The 21,954-nt window shown below is 45.1% G+C and overlaps 1 protein-coding gene across 3 annotated transcripts in view; it reads left to right on the top strand.

Annotated features, from left to right (window-relative positions):
• The window catches only part of SMCO4 (single-pass membrane protein with coiled-coil domains 4), a 65,047-nt gene that overhangs the window by 22,045 nt on the left and 21,048 nt on the right, over window positions 1–21,954 (top strand). For all 3 annotated transcript variants that reach the window (XM_029914629.1, XM_029914630.1, XM_029914631.1), the window contains one exon: window positions 21,547–21,623. In XM_029914629.1, the coding sequence (XP_029770489.1) occupies window positions 21,547–21,623 (77 nt within the window). The remainder of the gene's footprint in view (window positions 1–21,546; window positions 21,624–21,954) is intronic.

Below are 21,954 nucleotides of genomic sequence, written 5' to 3'. Positions count from 1 at the left end.
TGAGAAGTTATTATTTTGATACTAGATTCTTTCCCAGACTTTAGTTTGGGGGCTAGCTCAAACTAATAAAATCTATGAGATCAGTGACCAATTACTCTATGCAATTTGATAAGTAAACTTAAAATGAATATGGAAATTCCAAAAGCAACTCTATAATAAAGCTGTTTTGTAAGAACTGAAAAAAAAATAAATTAAAAAAAAAATTAAGTAACACATCCATCCGTTCCTGTAATTACCACTCTTGTGTGTGTGGTGAGAACACTTAAGGGCTACTGTTGTACCCAAGTTGGTAAAATCACCCCAAAACAAGCACTAGAGACTGCTAGGGAGACCGAGTCAAGCCTACAAAAGCAAAGGGCTTTATTATGGGCTTAAGCTTGGGCTCACAGACTCCACTGACTGGCTGGCCACGTGGAGAGAGCCCCGAACAAAGGCAGGGCAGGGCCTTTTACGCCTTTGGGAGAGGGAGTTACAGGAAATGATGACAGGAGTACAGTGATCCAATCCCTACCCCCCTCATCAATACTGGCAGTTGTGGGAGCCAATCACAATATTTGGAGTATTGACCAATCAGAGTGGGCCTAGGACCCCCACGTGGGGCGTGACTAGGCTTGCCCTTAGAAAGGTCAAAGGTATCAGCTGGCCTCTCCCGATTGGGTTCCCCAGGAGTTGTCCCTCCATAAGGTGCGCCCTTTCAGGAGAAGCCGGCGCCTTCCCCTTTAAGTACAGGGGAAGGCTGGATCCGACCTGCAGCCATCGTGCCCCCCCCCCCGTGGCAGTGCGCCCAGCTCCGGAGCGGCTGGGAAGGCCCAGTGGGGAAGGCTGGATCGGACCTGCGTCCTTACACTACTCTTAGCAAATATCAAGTGTACAACACAGTATTATTTTATTTTATTTATTTTTAAATTTATATCCAAGTTAGTTAGCATATAGTACAACAGTGATTTTAGGAGTAGACTCCTTAATGCCTCTTACCTATTTATCCGATCTCCTGCCACAACCCCTCCAGCAACCCTCAGTTTATTCTCCGTATTTAAGAGTCTCTTATGTTTTGTCCCCCTCCCTGTTTTTAGTATTATTTTTGCTTTCCTTCCCTTATGTTCATCTGTTTTGTATCTTAAAGCCCTCATATGAGTGAAGTCATATGATATTTGTCTTTCTCTGACTGACTAGTTTCACTTTGCATAATACCCTCTAGTTCCATCCATGTTGCAAATAGCAAGATTTTATTCTTTTTGATTGCCAAGTAATACTCCATTGTATATATTTACCATCTTCTTTATCCATTCATCCATTGATGGACATTTGGGCTCTTTCCATACTTTGGCTATTATTGTCGATAGAGCTGCTATAAACATTGGGGTGCATGTGCCCCTTTGAAACAGCCCACCTGTATCCCTTGGATAGATGCCTAGGAGTGCAGTTGCTACAACACAGTATTAGTATCCGTAGCCACGATGCTGTAGTTAGGTCCCTAGAACTCAGTCATTCTATAAATTGAAGCGTGTACTCTTTGACTGTCGTCTCCTTATTCACCCCGCCCCTCAGCTCCTGGCAAGCCACCATGCTGTTCTCTGCCTCTGTGGGGTTGACCGTTTTAGACCCCACATTATCAGTGAGCTCATTTGGTATTTATTTTTCTGTGTCTGGCTGATTTCACTTAGTGTAATGCCCTCCAACCTAATCCATGTTGTCACACATCTGCCTGTGCTGGGTGACTTTGGGCATGTAGCGTAACCTCTCTGCATTCCATCTGTGAAATGGGTTAATAATACTACTACTGCTGGGGAGTTTGCAGAGGGTTCATTGGGAAATATATGCAAAGCCATCATCATAATGTCTGTGTATGAACTCTTTAGCACACGGGCGCTGTCATCACCGTCATCAGCATCATCATCATCACTGATATTAGTAGAGACCGGATTATGGACCTGGCCCTGCCATTGTTCATAGCTGGTCTTGGATACATTGCTGAACCTGAACGCTATTTTCTCTAAAACAAGGGAGAGGCCCAGATGCTTCAGACTCCTTCTACCTCGAATGCTCTGCTGTGCATTCTGTTTCTTCTGAGGCCTCGGGATGTGTCACTGGCTCCCGGGAGGGTGAGATCCCATGTTCTGTTAAGGACCTGTAGCCCTCTGCCCAATGTTAGTCCTTGTATCCTTTGTTTTTCTTTCCTTGATTTTATATTCTCAGTGGCTCTCCCTTTCCCTGGCCTCAGTGGAATGACTCCATGCTTTTCCATGCTTTTTCTAGTGGATTCAGACCATGGGAATGCCTGGTAGGCCGGAGTTAGGTCTCCACGTGGCAGAGCCTCACACCTTGGGGAGGTTACAAACAAGGGTGATCCCTTCCCTTTGCTGCTGGATTTTGAATCCTGTCTGTGTTCATCCTTTCCATATTCCCCAGTCTGAGCATGGGTGCTGCCTGTGTGTGAGGTTGACCAGGGAAAGCCATCATGAGACAGGGAGGACCTTTTGATCTGAAATGAACTATTTTCTCGCTTTGTCTCCCTTCTGGCCTTCGGTTTTCATTGGAACCTTAAAGGGCTTACCTAAGCTAATCTCGGTGTAATTGTCTATTTTGCACGTGCATCTTTGCCAGCCCCCCGCCCCTTTGCAAAAGGTGGAGCTGTGGAGCTCATCTCTGGCCTGCCACTGGGGTTTGAGGGTTCTCTTCCTGTTCTCTGGGACAGCTGTGCACAGCGAATTAATTGAGTCGTTTGCAGCCCACTTCCTGCCTAACTGAACACCTGCCTGCCAGCTGCCGCCGGCGCACCTGCCTGTTACCTGACTCGCCAGCCCTCCCTGTCATGTCGGTGTCTTGCTTATACCAGAAGATTCGGTTTTGTCATTTGCAGTTAGCTTACCGTGTCCTTCCGAGAACAGATTTCTTCTTCACTCAATTTAAAGGTGCCAATGTGTCCCCTTCTGGGACAGTCGCTCTGCATTCCCATCTTGCCACTGTCCTCCCGGTTAAAATCATTGCTGAATGGCAGCCTCCGAAAAGCTGCTGGGAGTCCAGATGCAGAGAGAGGGTATGTGTGCATCATGGTGAGGTTCTCATGCTCGCCTCCCTCTCCCTTGTCCCCAGATGAAGTTTCTACTGAGTCCTTAAAGTGGTGCTCACGGCTTAGAGCTGGTGAGAAATGTTCTTTTAACGGGAGGGACGTAAGTTGCTTTTTAAATTGAGACTTTAGTTTTTTAGAGCAGTTTGAGGATCACAGCAATATTGAGCCGAAGGTATAGAGATGTCCCTCATCCCCCTCCCCACTCCTCCATGCATGACCTCCTTCATTATCAACACGCTCTCCCAGAGGCATACAGTTGTCACTGTTGAGTGAACCTACATGGCGACATCATAATCACCCAGAATCCTTGGTTTACCTTAATTAATTAATTACTTTTTTTTAAAGTGTATTTTGTTTTTAGAGAGAGAGAGAGAGAGAGAGAGCATGGGCAGGAGAGGGGCTGTCAGCATAGAGCCCCAGGCAGGGCTTGATCTCTGAACCATGAGATCATGACCTGAGCTAAAGTCAAGAGTCAGACGCTTCACTGATTGAGCCACTCAGACGCCCCCACAGTTTACCATAATTTAATATTCACTCCCTGTGGTGTACATTTTAAGAATTTGGACAAATTTATAATGACATACATCTAGTATTTTCATGGCCTTAGAAATCCTCTGGGCCCTGTCTGTGCACCTCACCCCGACCCCTGGCAGCCACTGATCTTTTAGTGTCTCCATTGTTTTGCCTTTTTCACAGTGTCATCTCATTGGAATTATACAGTATGAGGCCTTTTCAGATTGGCTTCATGTGGTAATATGCATTTAAAGTTCCTCCATGTCTTTTCATAGGTTGATAGATCATTTCTTTTCAGTGCCGAATAATATTCCATTGTTTAGATGTACACCTGTTTCTTTATCTATTTACCTGCTGAAATGATAAAAACTTGGTTGCTTCCAAGTATTGGCGATTATGAATAAAGCTTCTGTAAACATCCCTGTGCAGGTTCTTTTGTGGACATAAATTTTCATATCTTTTGGGTAAATTCCAAGGAGTGTGATTGATGTTTCATAGGGTAAAAGTAGGTTTAATTTCATAAGGAACTGTCGAACTGCCTTCTGGCTTCCGATGCCAAGCTATTTGGCATTCCCAGCAGCGATGAGTGAGTCCCTGTTGCTCTGCGTCCTTGTCAGCATTTGGTGTTGTCAGTGCTGTGGGTTGTAGCCATTCCGGTAGGTGTGTGGTAATGCCTTGTTATTGTTTTACTTTGCGTTGCCCCGATGCTGTATGACGTGACAAGACTGTTTTTTAAAGAGTGCTGACTTTCTTTGACACTAGAAATTTGTGTGGTTTTACTAAAAACGAGAGTCAGAGCAGAGAATCCAGCCTCCCCTGAAAACAGAAAGCCTTCCAGGTTCATGGCCTCTCTTGGGTCTTCCCAGCTGTTTTCTCTGGTTCAGAATCTCATAGCCGGCAGCATGGTTTTCAGTGGAGCCCTGGCCGAAGTGTGATTTTGTTGTTAAAAATATTGTGGAGGGGCGCCTGGGTGGCTCAGTCTGCTGAGCGTCTGACTTCAGCTCAGGTCATATCTCACGGCTCATGAGTTCGAGCCCCACATCCGGCTTGCTGCTTGTTAGCACAGAGCCCACTTTGGATCCTCTGTCCCCCTTGCCCCCTAGGCCCCTTTCCTGCTCCCGCACACACAAGTGTGCGTGTATACTCGCTCGCGCTCTCTGTCTCTCTTTCTCAAAAATGAGTAAATATTTTAAAAAATACTGTGGAGACACAGCACCTCTTGTTAACTGTTTGGTAGAATTGTGCATCTCAATTTTCTCCTGATGGTGTTCTTGGCTTTTCAAAAAGAAGTTTGTTATTTGGGTTCCTTCCACCCAGATTTGAACTTCAAAAATGGGGTATGACAAGAAAACCATCTGCCATTAAAATTCTTTGATCTCCCTGTGGTTTTGCATTTGCTCTCAGTTTCCTTTTGGGGTTTCTTTGTGAACTTTCATATTTTAAAAATATTTTAGAGGGTTCTTCAGAAAGTTACACTTGGAATTACCACGGGGCCCAGCAGGTCCACCCTAGCTATCTGCGTGAAAGAATTGAAAACAGGGACGCAAATCTTTGTTTACAAATGTTCGTAGCATCCCTGTTTCTAGCACCCATAATGGAAATACCCCAAATGCCCGTCAACAGATAAATGGATGAATAAAGTGTGGTGTATCCATGCAGTGGAATAGCCAGAAAAAAGAATGAATTACAGGTGTGTTACAATATGAATAGACCTCAAACACATGATGCTGTAAGTGAAAGAAGCCAAATATTGTCCAAATAGTGTATGATTCCGTTAACGTGAAATATCCAGACTGCTCTGTATATCCACAGAAACAGCAAGTGGGTGGTTGCAAAGGACTAGGGGAGGGAACACGGGGGTTGACCACCTAATGGTACAGATTTTCCTTGGAGTGACGGAAATATTTTGGAATGAGGTTAGGGACAGCAGTTGTACAACATTATGGCTCCCCTAAGTGCCCCTGAGCTGAACACTTTATCCTAAATGGTTAATTTACGTCCTATGAATTTGGTCTCAAGTAAAAAATTAGGTGAGGTAAGAGACAGGAAGTGCTTAGCACACAGTAAGCACTTAATAGATACTAACTTCTAATTCATTTGATTAACTTCAGTCTTGGTTGGGGTCTGATTTGATTTTTGTGGAAGGATAGAATGACGTGGGCTCAGGGAGAGACACAAAGTGCTGGAAGCAGAGAAATGAGAGTTGATCGAAGCCAGCTAGGCTGTCGTGAGACTCTTGAGGAACGGAGAAAGTCCTGCTTCCCGGTTTCTCATAGGAGCCCCGATAACCGCTTGCAGCCCGTGGGAGCTGGTGGGAGCTCACCCCCATCCGCCCGGCTCAGACAAGACAAGTTTGGGAAGCACTTTGAAAAGTGTGAGGCATGCAGTGAGGGCCACAGAGCAGCTGATTAAGTTAAAGAAGAAGTGGGGAAACAAGCCAAACCCACGCGAGTTGTATCGGTCTTCAGGAGGCAGCAATGGGGAAGTACCCACTGCCCGCTTGCCCTCCCTCCTCGCCCCTGCTTCCTCAGACTTGAGAGAGTGCCCTGTGAGCGCTGAGGGCTCAGTCTCTGCAGAGCCCTGGGCCGCAGGCTTGGTTTTGTGTGCCTCAGTGCTGCTTTCTTCCTCAGAGAAGGGACTTCAGTCGTCCCCTGGGTCTGGACCAACCTTCCCGTGGCGCAGGACCTAGTATCCCTGGACCTGAGGAGAGGCTCTCATCCCTCAGCCGGAAGGGGTAGAGTGGAGGTGGGGGGTTGGCCGGAGGCGGTGGAGGGTGGGGGGCTAGTCTGACTTTCATTGGTGAAGAAAGAGAGTTTTTAGCTCTCCTTAGCACAAAACTGTGGCATGGCGAGCTCTAATTTGAGGATATTACTCAAAGTGAATGGGTACAAGGATCTCCTCCTAATTCTGTTTGCACTAAACGTCTTTACGACACAGTTAGCACCTTTTTACGTACTGGCTGGTTTTTCTGTTGTGGCTTCACCATTTAGCCCCAGAGTAATGTCAGCCCTGGTGTAGAAAGAAGGGAGATCGTTGGACTTGGGGTCTGAAGAGCAATAGTTCAGCAGTTGAGTGTGCAGGATTTCTGTTTAGTTTTAATATTTCATCTGTTAAACTCTTGCTGATTTTGGACCTGGCACCCCTCACCCCCGCCGCCCTTGGGGCTGCCGAGTGTCCTTGATGGGTTTCCTGTGCCGCGGGTGGACCACTGATTGATTGACCTGACTAGGCCAGTTAGGGCTCACTCTGAAGTTTTCCTTTTTTTTTTTTTTTTAAGTTTTTAAAAAATTAAAACACTTTTTTTTTTTAGTAAAAGGGAAGAATTTATTGTGAAGCCTGGCTATCTCCAAGGCTCCAAGACCATAATTACAGCCACGTTGTAGGACATTAAAATGGAGCTTTTCCACAGAGGCTCAGTGCAGGGGAATCCCATACCGAAGTGAACGTGAGGCAGCCCATGTGAAAGATACAAAGGAAAAGCGTAGAACTGGACCCCTCAGCCAGATCACAGATACTGGGGGGGAGTCAGACTGTGGGAAGGGAGAGGAGTTAATGGAGAGATGTATTTGGAGACATCTACCATCTGTCCCGTTGTACCCACCGTCACACCACCCAGTGTCCGCCTGAGGAGAGCAGCCAGGCCTGTGGGCATCATTTCAAGCCCATCTCCCCGAAGTTTTGAGCTTGAGGCCCAAGAGCCTTTTCCTCCGAGGTGGTGAAGCCGGAAGGGGGCTCAGGAGCTCTGGTATCAGGTTTCCTGCCTGGAGGAGAGAAAGCCGGCCTGCCAGGGCATCGGAGGGGCCTGCAGGCAGAGAGAAGCAGAGAGAGGAAACGTGTTCATCTGCGGGTCCCCAGCCACCCCTCCTGTGACCGAGTTTCTCTTTGGCCTTGGCTAATTGGAGGTGCTTTGTTTAGTGGCTCACAACCAGGGTCCCAAATAAGAGACAATTGTGATCTTCAGCAACCACTGGACTTCTCTTAGCTCATCTTTTCCCTCACGTGTCCCATGGTAACAGTCATTGCCTCACCATTACTGGAGTGTTCAGACGCAGTCACACCTACATGGAAAGTTCGAGGGGGATTTTAACGTGACAGCTCTGTGACAAGCAGACCCTCTGTTTGTTCTCCATATTTAAGAGTCTCTTTTGTTTTGTCCCCCTCCCTGTTTTTATATTATTCCCTTCCCTTAAGTTCATCTGTTTTGTATCTTAAAGTCCTCATATGAGTGAAGTCATATATGTCTTTCTCTGACTAATTTCACTTAGCATAATACCCTCTTGTTCCATCCATGTTATTTCAAATGGCAAGATTTCATTCTTTTTGATTGATGAGTAATACTCCATTATATATATATATACACACTTCAGGTCTTGTTGATAGTGTCTGTGACAGTTTTATTAACTACTTGACACTTAATGAGTTTATTGTTCTGAAGCTATTTGTTTCGTCGTTCAACTGAAACATTCTTTCAGAAATAAAGGATGTCCTTAGCATGTTCCATTTTTTTAATCACAGACGTATGACAAGCTTAACCTGACTTAGGTATTTGTAGAAGTGAGTGATGGGTCTTGATAAATTTTGGCCTTTTCAAGCCTAATAAAAGTGTCCTCTGAGGTGAGCTCTAAGTGTATCTCGGTGAGCACCGAGTATGGATTCCATACCCATGGGCTGTTCCCTGCACTTCTGTGCAAGGGAAGATCATGCCGAAAGTTCAGAGTGATGCCACATTTGTTTCACTTTGAAGTTAAGGAGCCTTGGGTTTGAATCCCAATGTTGCCACTTACTAAACTATGTTGTCTTTGAGCCTCGATTTTGTCATCTGCAAAATGGGAATAATCCAACCCTGCAGATTGAGAATTATAGGAGCTGATGTACTTAAAGTCCTTGGCCATGTCTTTTATGTAGTAGGGGCTGGGTAAATGGGGCTGTTACTATTAAAAAATGAAGGTTTTAGTACCAGTCACAACTAAAGGGGGTGAAACTAGAAAAATATGAATTTGAATTTGACATTTAAAACAATCAAATCAGTACAATAAAAATCAATTTATCAACTATTCCTGGCTGTCTTGTCTGTGCAAAGGGTGTGGGTGCGGGGGATCAGAAGGTGTATAACACCGTTCTTGTCTGTTCGGGGAACAAGTCATGTACATATAAAAAAACAGATAACGCAAGGAGTTGGGCTTCAGAGGATGGCAGAGGATAAGAAACTGGGAGGCATCGCAAAGAAGGAACTAGAGGTGATGGAAAAATGAGGCAAGAGAAGCGATGTAAAGAATTAAACCTTTAGGGTGATCTCTACGTTTTTAAAAATGTTTTATTTATTTTTGAGAGCAAGAGAGACAGAGCACGAGCAGGGGAGGGGCAGAGAGAGAGGGGGAGATAGAATCTGAAACAGGCTCCAAGCTCTGAGCTGGAAGCACAGAGCTCAACACGGGGCTCAAACTCACGGACCGCATGACAACCTGAGCTGATGTCAGACACTTAACCAACTGAGCCACTCAGGTGCCCCTAGGGTGATTTAGAAGAGGCTGAATCATATATACGCATTATGCATTATGTCTCATTCCCTTATTTTGTGTTTCCTTTGTCTTCCTGATTCCATCCCAGACCCGCTGTTTCTGATCAAGATGGTGAAGATCCACGCCCATAGCACATTCCAGACTCTTAACGTTTTTTTTGAACTCTTTTCTCTGTGAACAGTTGGCTTTTTGTTGGCCCACACCCTTCAATGATCAGAATTCTCCTGGCAGATTCTGCCTCCCCCCTCCCATTTGCTCTGCCTTATTTTAGTTTCGTGCAATGTAAGTAGCCTTTTCGGGAATTTTATCATGTTGAATCGTGGCCACTCATTCAGCGGCTGTTTGTTGAACACCTACTATAGGCAACAGGCAGGGCAGTGTGCTAGCGGGGATTGGGGACTAGAAAGATTGATGAGACAGGGTGGTCCCTGCCCTGAAGTAGCTCACTTAGGGGAGGAAACAGATGGGCAGATGGACTCTAATTAACTGTGATTAGTGCTTTATGCTGCTCAGGTAAGGAGAGACATTTGGCGGGAGCCCCAAGTCCTCCCGCAGCCGCTTGCGGCTGTGCTCACTTCGTGAAGGTCCACCTCCTGGAGCACAGTCTGCGCAAATGCGTTCCTTATGAGGGTCTGCAGCTCTGACGTGAGATTGCTCTGCGTGGGTCCCTGCTTGGTGAAGCGTTTAAATGACAGTCCCTGTTGTCACCCCCCACGCAAGTCCTCCTCCGGGCAGAAAGTCTAGATAGAAAACTAAGTCTGATCTCTTCCTGTCCTCCCACAAACGCACGCCTGCATCTCCCCAGGCTTCCCTGTCTCAGAAAGGGCACTGCCATCAACCCTGAGGCCTGAGAGCCCTCTTATCTCATTAGTCATCGTGTCCCCGTCAGTTCTGTCTCCTCCTGCTCTCCGCTGAGCCACCATCTCCTACTGTGGGTCATGTTTCTGGTGACTGGTTACTGGGCTCTGAAAGTAGAGCTCTTTACCAGCCGAAAGTGTGTGCATGTGTGTGTGTGCGTGCTCGCGTGTCTGTTGTGTCCGTATATACCTACTGGGTTGTAAAGTGTCTTTCCTAGTCTGTAAGTTATGGTAAAAAAAAAATTGTAAAGTTTCTGTTTGACAGACATCTGCACTCTCACTCTGAGCTGTGGCCACAATAAACAACTTTTTATGATGCAAATTGGATGATGCTTCTCTTTTGCAGGGTCACATACCCTTAGGAGAGGTCAGTCTGTGTAGTCACGAGGTCTGTGCAGCCTGGTCCGTGCGGCCCCTTGAGCCTCATAGCTCTATCTGTCTCATGGGATTTGAGACCCCCTGGGGCCTCTGCACGTGCTCCCCTGACTTCTCAGATGCAGTCAGGCCCCACATGATCTGCCCCATGGTACCCTGGACTGCAAGTTCACAGCACTTATCAGCACTCACTACATCCATAAAGAAATAGTTCTTTGTTCACTAGATGTCTGGGGACAGGATCACAAGCTGGCTCCCATCGCCCATCCCGAGGGCAGGGTCTGTGATGTCAATCAGCGCGATACTTCCTGGGTATTCTGTTAGCTGCTGATGGCAAAGGAAGGCAGGAGTCTCGTTTTTGGCATCATTGACTCTTACCAAATTTTCCGTACTCTCTTTTTCCTGTCCGGCCTTTCTAGAAAGCATTCCTTTAACAAGCCATGTTTATTTCTGTAGATGGTTTAGATGGTTCAGAATCTTTTGAGTGGGTTTTTTGTTTGTTTCTTTGAGATTATCTTTTAACTTGGTGGATTCCCAATGTCCTGTTTGAACTGGGTGAAGAGCTGTCGGCCCAAATCTTTTGGGCGGGCCCTCAGTCCCTCTGGGGATGGGCAGTGTGGTCTTGTGAAAGAGTCCTAGGCCCCCAGGCCAAGAGAGAGAGGCCTTGGCTACACTGGTTCTTTGCAATTCAGACCTGAGATGACTTCCTGGTCCATGACATAGGAGTGTTGGCTGTTCAGGAAGGTGGTTTGGTTCCCCCCTCCCCCCACACGCTTCTTACTTGGATCTCCTTGTTCTTGACAAGGTTTCCTTTGTTATTGGGGAGACCCTGCAGGCCCAGTGGTATAAGACCCAACCAAGGTCAAGGGCAGTTCTCTCATCTGTCGAGTGAATGTTGCCTGGGCCAAAGCCATTCAGATTCCTTCTCTGTGTTCATATACTGGTGATTTTTTAAACCTTGATATTTGACCTTGAGGCCCTTCTGGCTTTGATTAATGCAATGACAATTCTGTAACCTGCTTTGGCCCCAAAATCATAACTAAAGTGAAAATACTCACAGCTTTTGTTTATTGAGTTTATATGCCAGATGTGTGCTCAGAGCGTCTGCGGTGTGTTACCTTCCCTCCCACCCATTTGGTGGAGTAAGTGGCAGATTCCTCATTTTGCAGAAGAGGAAACTGAGGTCCAGTGTGTTCAAGAAACTTGCTGAGATCTTCTAGTTGGAGTTCTGTATAGGACCCCATTCTCATTTTAGTTACAGCTGCCCTGTTATTCTTTTTTAAAATGTTTGTTTATTAATTTTGAAAGAGAGAGCTTGAGGCATGGAGGGGCAGAGAGAGGAGAGGGAGGGTCCCAAGCAGGCTGCACACTGTCAGCGCAGAGCCCAGCGCAGGGCTCGATCTCACGACCTGGAGATCATGACCTGAGCCAAAATCAAGAGTTGGATGCATACCTGACTGAGACACCAAGGCGCCCTTCTTAATTTTTTTCTTTTTTTTTTTTTTAACTTAGATGATAATGGTTATAAACTCCTTGAGAGCAACTTTCAGTCTATTCTATATGGTCTGTGTTCTTGATTTGTGTAATCCAGGTTTTCCTGGGTGAGATGCTTGCTCAGGAGGCCTGGCTATCTAGTCCCGGCCTTAAGTCCCGTGCTGGGTGCTGCCCTCTCCGTTCCTGCCCCCTCAGCCCCCCGTGGTGTGAAGTACGTGCTGATAGGATGGAGTGCACACTCTGGAAATGGGAGTTGGTTTCCCCTCTTCCCGACTTCTTTTTATTTGTAAATGCTTCTGTTTGTCTTCTCTGGGCCGCATTCATTTTCCCTCTTTACTGCTACAGTTTATTGCTCTTTGCTGGCTCCTTTATTTTTATTTTCTAAACTTGCCTGAAATGCATCTTGATTTTGGCATCTTCAGATGTTTAGAGCCCTGCACGTTGTTACTGATGATTTCCCTCATTTTGCAGAATTCCATTTGGTTGCAAGTGTATTTTGCAAGACTCTGCTTCTTTCCTTTCCACCATTAAATTTTAATATTTTTTTCTGTTCCTGCTCTTTTATAGAAATTTATCTTTCTTTTTTTTTCTTTTAGATTATTATAATAGACCTTCCGTGTGCTACAGTTGGACTTCCCATCAGACCAACTTGGGAATTGCAGGTTGGAGTAGAGGGCCCCTTTACGGTGTCTTCACTCTTTCTAAAGGGCAGATCTGTCCCTACCATGTGGTGCTCTCCACCATCCACTGGCTCTGATAAGATCAGTTCTGAACACGTCATCACTGTGTGGGAGACCGTGGGAGACCTTCCCCGCTGCCTCTTCACCCACACCTCACCCGCCATGACACCCTGCTCCCCCATCTACCAGACCAGCAGTTCTCAAACTTCTTGTTTCAGAACCCCTTTGAAAAGTCTTAATGATTAATGGCTTCCCCAAAGAACTTTCAGTTATGTGGATCGTAGCTAGCAATATTTACAATATTAGAGAAATCAAAATTAAAAAGATTTAAAAGTATCTGTTAGTTTAAATATAGTCATAATAAATCCATTACATGATAACGTAAATCACATTTTTAATGAAAAATAACTATTTCCAAAATAAAAACATTTCATGAGAAGAGCGACATTGATTGTTTCACATTTGTCCAGATCTCTTAGATGTCTGCCTTCATGGAAGGCAGATGGACTCTCATAAATGCTTCTGCATTCAGTCCATTGCAATATGTTGCTTTGGTTGAACTGTACAAGGACAACACAACCTTACACAGATATGTGGTTGGAAAATGGAGGAGTATTTTAATAACCCTTTCAGTTAACTGTGGGTAATCTTTGAAACTACAACAGAGCTTGACAAGTGATAGTTTCCTAAAGGTTCCTTGCAACTGAGAATCTGAAACTATATCAGTGAACTTTTTGCACTTTGTAACATTAAAATCTTGTACTTTGAAATGATCTTTTATGCATTTTGAGACATCATGCATTAGCCCTTTGGAAAATATCACTTTTGTTGATTACTATTACTCTTATCTGAAAAGTCTAAGAATTAGGATGCTCCAAAGCTTGTAGTGAGCGATACAAATTTTCAAATTTTTAGTTTTTGCTCGAAAGCTCAAAAAAATCTTTTTAGGAGCACCTGGGTGGCTCAGTTGGTTAAGTGTCTGGCTTCGGCTCAGGTTCGAGCCCCGTGTCAGGCTCTGTGCTGACAGCTGGCTCAGAACCTGGAGGCTGCTCCAGATTCTGTGATTCCCTCTCTCTCTGACCCTCCCCTGCTTGTGCTGTCTCTCTCTGTCTCTCAAAAATAAATTAAAAAAAATTTTTTTAGCCACAAGTATCATCAGTTTTCCTTGAAATAAGAAGCTTACTTTATTTATTTTTGAGAAAATTTCTATAGGTACCCAAGTCTGAATAACCATAGTTTTTCTGTTATTCTTTCAAATAAAATGGTGCTCCATGAAAAAGAGTGGCTAATCCGGCTTGCAGCTCAGTCACACAAGCGTTTTTTCCTTCCTGATAACTGTCATACTTTGGCTGGCAGCAGAAGTGCTTTATGGGTCTCACCATTTTGTCAGATTAGATATTAAAACGATGTATACTTAAGGGTCAATATTTAATACAATCAATACTTTTTTTACTGCTTCATTGAGGACATTCTTTGGTGAAATTGACTTTTTTTTTTGTAAAGCGTGAATGCATGGCAGTGGGGAATAGAGTGACCACTTATATAGTCTGACGCCACTCCTTAATTCTTGCTAAGGCACTAGTAGTTTTACCCACCTTTGCCTTTGCACCATTGGTGCAAATGTCAACACGGTTGAAGGTAGTTTTGACCTTGCAGCACCCACAAAAGTTCTTGGACCATACTTTGAAAAACAGACTGTCTTCATTCGTCTGCACACAATGGATTCTCTTACTTTCCATCTGCCTGGAACACTTGTCTTCACCAGCTCTTCAACCTTGCGTGCAAGTGTCCATGCACACATACATACATATACATGTTATATATACATACATACATACATACTAGTTTTAATAAGCATGTGTTCACAGATCTCTCACAGTAGACTAGACTGTGAGCCAGGTTTCATATTTATCTTGGCAGTAGCTCCAAGTTACTGTACCTATTAAGTGCTGACTCATTCAGTGTTGGCTCTTTTCATCATCATTGTATCATTATTGTGAGGGCTTAATAAATGTGTTTTGAACAAATGAAGAGTGTGGGTTAGTATTTTTCCAGATTTTCCTTAGAACATTGGTTCTCTGTGATGTTAGTAAGTGTTAAGCATGAAGGGCATGTGTGGCTAACTCGAGTTAGGGAAGCTCAAGCAGGTGTTTAGTTGAAAGATTTCTCCAGATTCTTCATTGTATAATGTGCACTGTGAATCTTGAAGCAGGTAGAAGTCAATAGACTGTAGTATTTCTTAAGATGAATAACGTGTGAGCGTCCTTTTCTTGGCATATCTCCTAGAAGTAAGGTTTCTTAGAATATTCCTTGGGAAATAATTGTGTAGCCTGGCTTTTCCACTTTTACAGATGAGGAAACTTGATTACCTGTGTTCATTTGTGCATTAATTTATATCTCAGATATTTTATTAGTACCTTCTAAAAATTAGGTTCTGGGGTGCCTGGGTGGCTCAGTTGGTTAAATGTCCGACTTTGCCTCAGGTCATAATCTCACAGTTCGTGGGTTTGAGCCCTGCATCAGGCCTGTGCTGACAGGGCAGAGCCTGGAGCCTGCTTCAGATTCTGTGTCTCCCTCTCTCTCTCTCTGGCCTTCCCCTGATCACACTGTCTCTCAAAAATTAATAAAATGTTTTTAAAAAAAGTAAAAATTAGGTGCTAGTGGATATAGGCATGCAGTGCGAGCAAAAAAAAAAAAAAAAAGACTTGGAGAAAATGCTAATATACTATTTGTATCGAGTAGATGGTCACGTCAGAGATTTAAGTATGCATCCGCTGATCACCCGACATTACAAGTGGTGTGTCAATGATATGTAGGAAGGTACCCAGCACTATACCACTTGCTTTTTGTCTTCCCCATTGTCAAGGCTTAGCCCCTCCTGTTTAGGGATTCCTCTCTACACTTTGTCACTGCCAGTATCCCTGTGAGCCAGATAACTAATGAAGATCATTAAGCTGTGGGCCATTTGCCCAAACCTGTCATCTGAGAGGATAATGTGTCAGAGATAAGATCTTTTAAAATGTGGGCCAGCCTCCACTTAGTGCCTGGCACATAGTAGGTGTGTGTTTATGTTGATTGGCTGAACAAAGAATGAATACGTGTGCCTGAAAAATCTGAGACTCAAGGACAGATTCCACACTGTGGAGTCATTGCCTCAGTGCCCGGACTCGCCACACCGACCAGGGTGAGCTGAGTAAAACCAAATAATGTGCTGTTCATGCTTTGCTGCTCTGATCTGGCGCATTCAGGGCAGGGGTGGGGGGAGGGGTGCAGTGACTCTTCCCTTCTCTTAGGCTCAAGACAAAAGGCACATCACATCCGACTTTCTGTTTTGCTCCAGTACTGCCCGTACATGGGGTGAAATGTTAATACGTTCCTTACGTGAATATATTTAATCAAAGGACATGATACTGATACGGTAAAATTGGCCTTTGGTCTTCTGATTGCCGGGATGGATGATAGTAGGAGGCTTTGGAGTCAAGACTTCAGTAAGAAGATTAACCTAGCGTTTAACTCGATGTTCCATTCTGTGAAGTCACCTACAGAGAAATCAAACATCTACATGGTCATTAACCAGTGCCTTCGGTTCTTGGCATGCGGCCTGCCCCACTTTGGGCTGGATGAGTTCTGCAAGTGCAGAACTCTCCCCGCACCCCCTCGCATGGTTAGATGGACAGGAAAACATTCACCAGCCCAAATTATCCTTTTGTTTCAAAGCCTGAAACTTCCTCAGCCACATCATGTTCCTACCAGAGTATGAAAATTAATAGGCTTTAGAGAGGCCGAGGGTTGAGTGGAGTCACTTCGAGAACGGCATATATCTGGATTCCTGATTTTTCAGGTGTTGTTCAGAGACTGAATTAAGAAATCCTATACTCAGGGAATTTGGGCCTTCTTGATTTCTAATTTTTGTGATTGAGTTAGAGTTGCAGAAATATCATGAGTTGCTAATTTAAAAAAAATAATAATTTTCTTTCCTTTGTAAAAGTAATTCACGCTAATTGTAGGAACTTGGAAAACTATCAAAAGGCATAATGCTGAAAATTACCCATAATTCTAGTACTCGGAGATAATCACTACAAACCATTTTGTTGTATTTGCATGTATTTTTGTACGCATAATTAAGATCATTGTGGATAAATCTCAATTTCTACTTTCTCTATTTAACATAAGAATATTTTCTCTTGCATTGAAAGCAGTACAACATAGGAGCTTATGTTAGTTTCCTGCGGCTGCTGTAACAATTTTCACAAATGCGGTGGCTTAAAACAGCAGAAATGTATTCTTCCACAGTTCTGGAGACCAGAAGTTCAAATCAAGGTATAGGCAGGGCCGTGCTCCCTCTGGAGGCTCTAGGGAGGTCTTGTCTCACTCCTTGTCCTACTCAGCTTCTGGTGGCTGCTGGCATTCCTTGGCATGTGGCCTCATCTCTCCCATATCTGCCTTTGTTTTCACATGCCTCGTGTGTGTGTGTGTGTGTGTGTGTGTGTGTGTGTGTGTGTGATCTTTGTCTCTCATGAGGACACTGGTGATGGCCTCTAGGGTCCACCCAGATAATCAAGGCTGTCTCTTCGGGGCTCCTGGGTGGCTCAGCCGGTTAAGCGTCCAGCTTCGGCTCAGGTCATGATCTCACAGTTCGTGGGTTCCAGCCCCGCATCGGGCTCTGTGCTGACAGCTAGCTCAGAGCCTGGAGCCTGCTTCAGATTCTGTGTCTCCCTCTCTCTCTGACCCTCCCCTGCTCAAGCTGTCTCTCTCTCTCAAAAATAAATAAAAAACATTAAAAAAATTTTTTTAAAGGCTGTCTCTTCATCTTAAGATTCTTATCATTTTAAAATGTTTATTTTTGAGAGAGAGAGAAAGAGCATGAGAGCGCATGAACAGAGGAGGGGCAGGGAGAGAGGGGAACAGAGGATCTGAAGTGGGCTTTGTGCTGACAGCAGAGAGCCTGATATGGGGCTCGAACTCATGGACTGAGATCATGACCTGAGTCAAAGTCAGATGGTTAACCAATTGAGTCACCCAGGCTCCCCAAGATTCTTATCTTAATCCTATCTGCAGAGACCCCTTTTCTTTCTCTCTCTTTTTTTTTTTAACATTTATTCATTTTTGAGAGACAGAGTGTGAGTGGGGGAGGGGCGGAGAGAGAGGGAGACACAGAATCTGAAGCAGGCTCCAGGCTCTGAGCTGTCAGCACAGAGCCTGACATGGGTCTCAAACTCATGAACCGTGAAATCAAGTCCTGAGCTGAAGTCGGACGCTTAACCAACTGAGCCACCCAGGTGCCCCAGAGACCCTTTTCTATATAAGGTAACATGTACAGGGTCCAGGGTTAGGGCATATTATCTTTGGGCCAGCCTACCGTAGGTTTTAAGAGCATGGACTTTGGAGCCAGACTGGGTGGGCTCAAGCCCCTGTGCTGTCTCCTACTAGCAGGATGTCCTTGGGCAGGTGTCTTAAGTTTTGGTGTCTCCACTTTCTGATCTATAAAGTGGGAATAATAATCTTAGGGTAGTGCCTGGCCCATGTAAAGATTAGCTGTTATTCTTGTAATTGTTGTTTTCATTAAAAATTCTTTGTAAAATGTCATTTTAATGTCTGCATAAATCTTGATTTATGAATATACCATAATTTACCTAATCATTTCCTTTTGTTGGCTGTTAAGTTTATTTCTAGGGTTTTTTTCTTATCAGTGTATAACACTGCCATGGATGCCTTTGAGCATTGTTTGTCCACTCTTCTGATTCATTCTCCAATGTAGAGTTCTGAAAATGGAATTCTAATGGCAAAGGGTGTGTACTGTTTAAGCTGCTTAATAAGAATTTCCATATTGCTTTCCAGAAAGATTGTGCCTATTATACTCCTACCAGTAGTTGAATGATGAGGGTGCCCATTTTACTGTGGCCATACCTGCATTGAGTGTTATCATTTTAAACATTTTCAGGTATTTTTGACATTGTCTGTCCTTTAAAACTGAAATGTAACATAGCAAAGGGACTCAACATAGTGGTTCCTTTAGCAAGGAGTATTCTTGCAAGGCAAGAAAACTTCTAATGAGAAACGATACCCTTGCTTTGTCAAGCCTCCAAGTGCTTTCTCCATTTTGTTATGAAGTCTGTGTGTTTTCCTGAGTGCTTTCGAGGTTCCAGGGAGGGGTTTGGGGGAGAGGATGGGTGAGTAGAGGGACAGTGCTAGGTACACAAGGATTTTAGCAAAATGGTTTCCTTTCTGCTCTGAAACCTGGACATGGAAAACTCTGAAAACACTTGAACGGAACACTGATCAATTTAATTACTTTACAGCTACAGCTACTTGAAGGACAGGAGGCTGGGGTAAGGAAGGGCCACCTCCTCTGCTGCCTTCCAGAGAAGGTGGGAGACCAGTTTGGGAAGGGCGGAGGGAAAGTCTGTACCCGTTCTTTGCACCCCTGCCTCCTGTTAGCCTCCTTCCCTTTCCTGGGGGCTGCCCATTGCAATCTGATCTTGTCCAACCCAGGCCTCTGGACTGGAGAGGAAGAGTAGGGTGAAAGACAGGCTGGGGTCTTTCCCCCCGTGGTGATCTGATATGGGCGTTCAGTGCATTCCAGCTACAGCTGGTCACACACAAATTCAGCAATATCCATCCCAGTTATCAGGGGCTAAATGGTAGCCCCAAAGATGTGTCTGAATCATGTTACATTACCTAGAAAAAGGGTCTTTGTAGATGTGATTGAGAGAAGGATTTGGAGGTGAGACCATTTTGGATTATCCAGGTGGACCTTAAGTGCCATGAGGAGTGTGCTTCTAAGAGAGAGGAGGAGGGAGATTTCACACTCACACAGAACGCAGTGATGCAGAGGAGAGGTGCGGCCACAAGCCAAGGAATGCCGATCCATAGCCACCAGAAGAAGCTGGGAAAGGCAGGGGGTATAGATTCTCCCCTTGAGTCTCTGGAGGGATTGTGGCCCTTGCCTACACTTTGATTTCAGGCCCCAGGACCTGAGGACTGTGAGGGAATAGACTTCTGTTGTTTTGGGCCTCCCAGTTAGCAAGAATTTGTTATGGCAGTTATAGGAAACTCCTACGCCAGTCTTTGCTTCGTTCGGCAAGACCGCTCCACTGATCGTGTGCTTGGCGGTGTGGCAATGCTGTATGCTGTCACGGCTTCTCAGCTTCTCTGAGTTTCTGTGCTTACCTTGTCGTGACTCAGCAGTGAAGGGTTGGTGAATGACTACCTTTGAGTGGCAGTGGGGTCTAGTCTTTCTCCCTCATTTCATGGATGAGGAAACCAATGCCCAGAGAGAAAGTGGTGGCACAGGGACGAGATAGAGCACAGGTGCTCTGCTGCTCGGAATGGAGAGAGCTGCCTACTGGGACCAGGCCTGGGTGGAGCAGCCTGTTGGGATGGTCAGCTGGTGTCCCTGTTTCTGCTCAGTGAAATCCCACTCTTGGTGAGCCTCTGGAGCACTGAGCTGCCTAGAAGGCCCAGAATTCAGGGGAATCTTGGAAGCCTTTGCCACTTTTAGCCAACAGCAGCAGGCAAAGGATCTGTCAAGGGCAAGGGTCATGGCTTGCCACTGACTTAATTTCTAGCCAACCGCTTCAGTCTCTGCAGCCCAATTTTAAACTTTCTACATTTTCTGAGTGGTAATTATGTCTTAGAGAAAAAATATGGGATTAGACTACAGTCATCTTGACTTATGCCGCTGAATAAAGTCCATCCAACTGAACTCAGCATTCAGGGCCCCTAAAGAACCTTCCCCTTTCCATTCCTGCCTCTCACCTCCCCTCCTTTTCCCACATCTTTATCTCTGAGCCTCACCAAGATCATTGCTCCCTGCAGAGGGGGTAGAAGATGTTAGATTTAGGAAACCTTCCAGTGGGAGAATTCATGGTTGACCAACTCAAGAACCAATGGAAGAAATATGCCAAGGGGATGGTAGGCATACATCTTTGAAGCTTTCAGGAAAACAAAAGTTTACTTTTACTAAAATAGACTATAAAAGCAGCACCAACAGCCTGTATTAGTCCCTAGTATGTGAGCTAAGTCATCTGGTCTACCACCCAGCCCAGCTGAGCCACCAGACGACTGTAGCCACATATGTAACCAGGCAAGACCAGGGAAAAACCACCTGGCTGAGCCCAGCCCTGAATGTTGACCCACCAAACCATGAATAAATAAAATTTTTATTGTTTTAGACTAAAAAGAAAACCTACAGTAAATTAACTATCAAATCATTACACTTCTTATAATTACTCAATTATTCCTCGTTTGCTATAGATACTTTTCAGAGTCTCTTACCTTTGTATTTTCTGTGAAATTCTTACTTGCTTTGCTTTGTTTTGGGTAATGCCCATATTAAGAGCCCCTTTTCCCTAGTGCCTGGGCCGCCATCTTAGTGTGTAACACAGCTGGGATTTTATGAGTTATCTGTTGGATCTCCTCTCTGGGGTCTCACACATCCCTCTCATCCTTTCCTCTCAGTTATTATGGGACGGTAGTTAAGAGTCCCATGTCACTTTCTCCCATCTTTTATTTTTCCCAAGACTGTGTTCTGGAAGCCTCTCTTTCTCCACCCTCTACTTCTGTTCTTTTTCTGGTCCCAACCCTGATCCCTTATTCTTAAGTCCTTGATTCTTGGTTGCAAGGTGCTCTCAGGCCAATTGACCTCAGCGGAGAGTTTGTGTAGGAATCTCAGGAATGTGGGGAGTGAAGTGTGACCAGCCTGCTGGGAACTGGAGCGGGGAGCCCCTCAATCCAGAGGCTGCGCAGTGCACAGTCCTGCTCACCTCCTGTGTGTGTATGTGTGTGTGTGTGTGTGTCCCTGGATAACGGCTCACCACAGCTGGCCTAAGTTTGCACATTGTCATCCTCAAATGAGGAGGGGAGGAGGCAGTGTAGCTGGCCCTGGCAAGTGTCCCTCCCCAAGCCAGTCAGTTTGGGGAGGGGAGCCACGGGACCACCCTCTCAGCGTGGACTGGGGGGAGTATCCCAAAAAAGGGGTCTATGGAGGGGGCAGCTCCCCAAAACCTATTATACCTCTTACTCTGATTTCTCAACAGGAATAACCCAAGTCACCTTTACTGGAAATCAGTTTGCTGAAAGCCTTGAAACTGCAGTTCTTGGAGTTGAAGAAAAGGTAAACTGAAGGAAATTTGTGCCTACTAAAGTTCTCCTCTGAGGGAAGCCACTGTCTGGGGAGAGATTTCTGCACCCGTCACTTCTCAGACATGCCCAGTCTTATATGTACTGTTTGCCCCCGTGCTCTCTGCCTGGCCAGGTTCCTGCTGCTCCCTGAATCCCTTTATATCAGGCCCTTTTTTATCCCCTCCTGGCTGATAGGGCTTCTCCTGTTTTGAAACCCCCCTGTACTGTCTCCTTCTCACTGGTGTGTATCATAATGAGCTTTACATGATCACTTGTGCCCCTCCCCGACCCATCTTCTTCCATGGCTTCATCTCTGTGAACCT

The sequence above is a fragment of the Suricata suricatta genome, chromosome 11, assembly GCF_006229205.1.
Source record: "Suricata suricatta isolate VVHF042 chromosome 11, meerkat_22Aug2017_6uvM2_HiC, whole genome shotgun sequence".
Taxonomy (NCBI): domain Eukaryota; kingdom Metazoa; phylum Chordata; class Mammalia; order Carnivora; family Herpestidae; genus Suricata; species Suricata suricatta.
The sequence above is the reverse complement of the archived record's forward strand: the minus strand, read 5'-3'. Positions and strand labels throughout refer to the sequence as shown.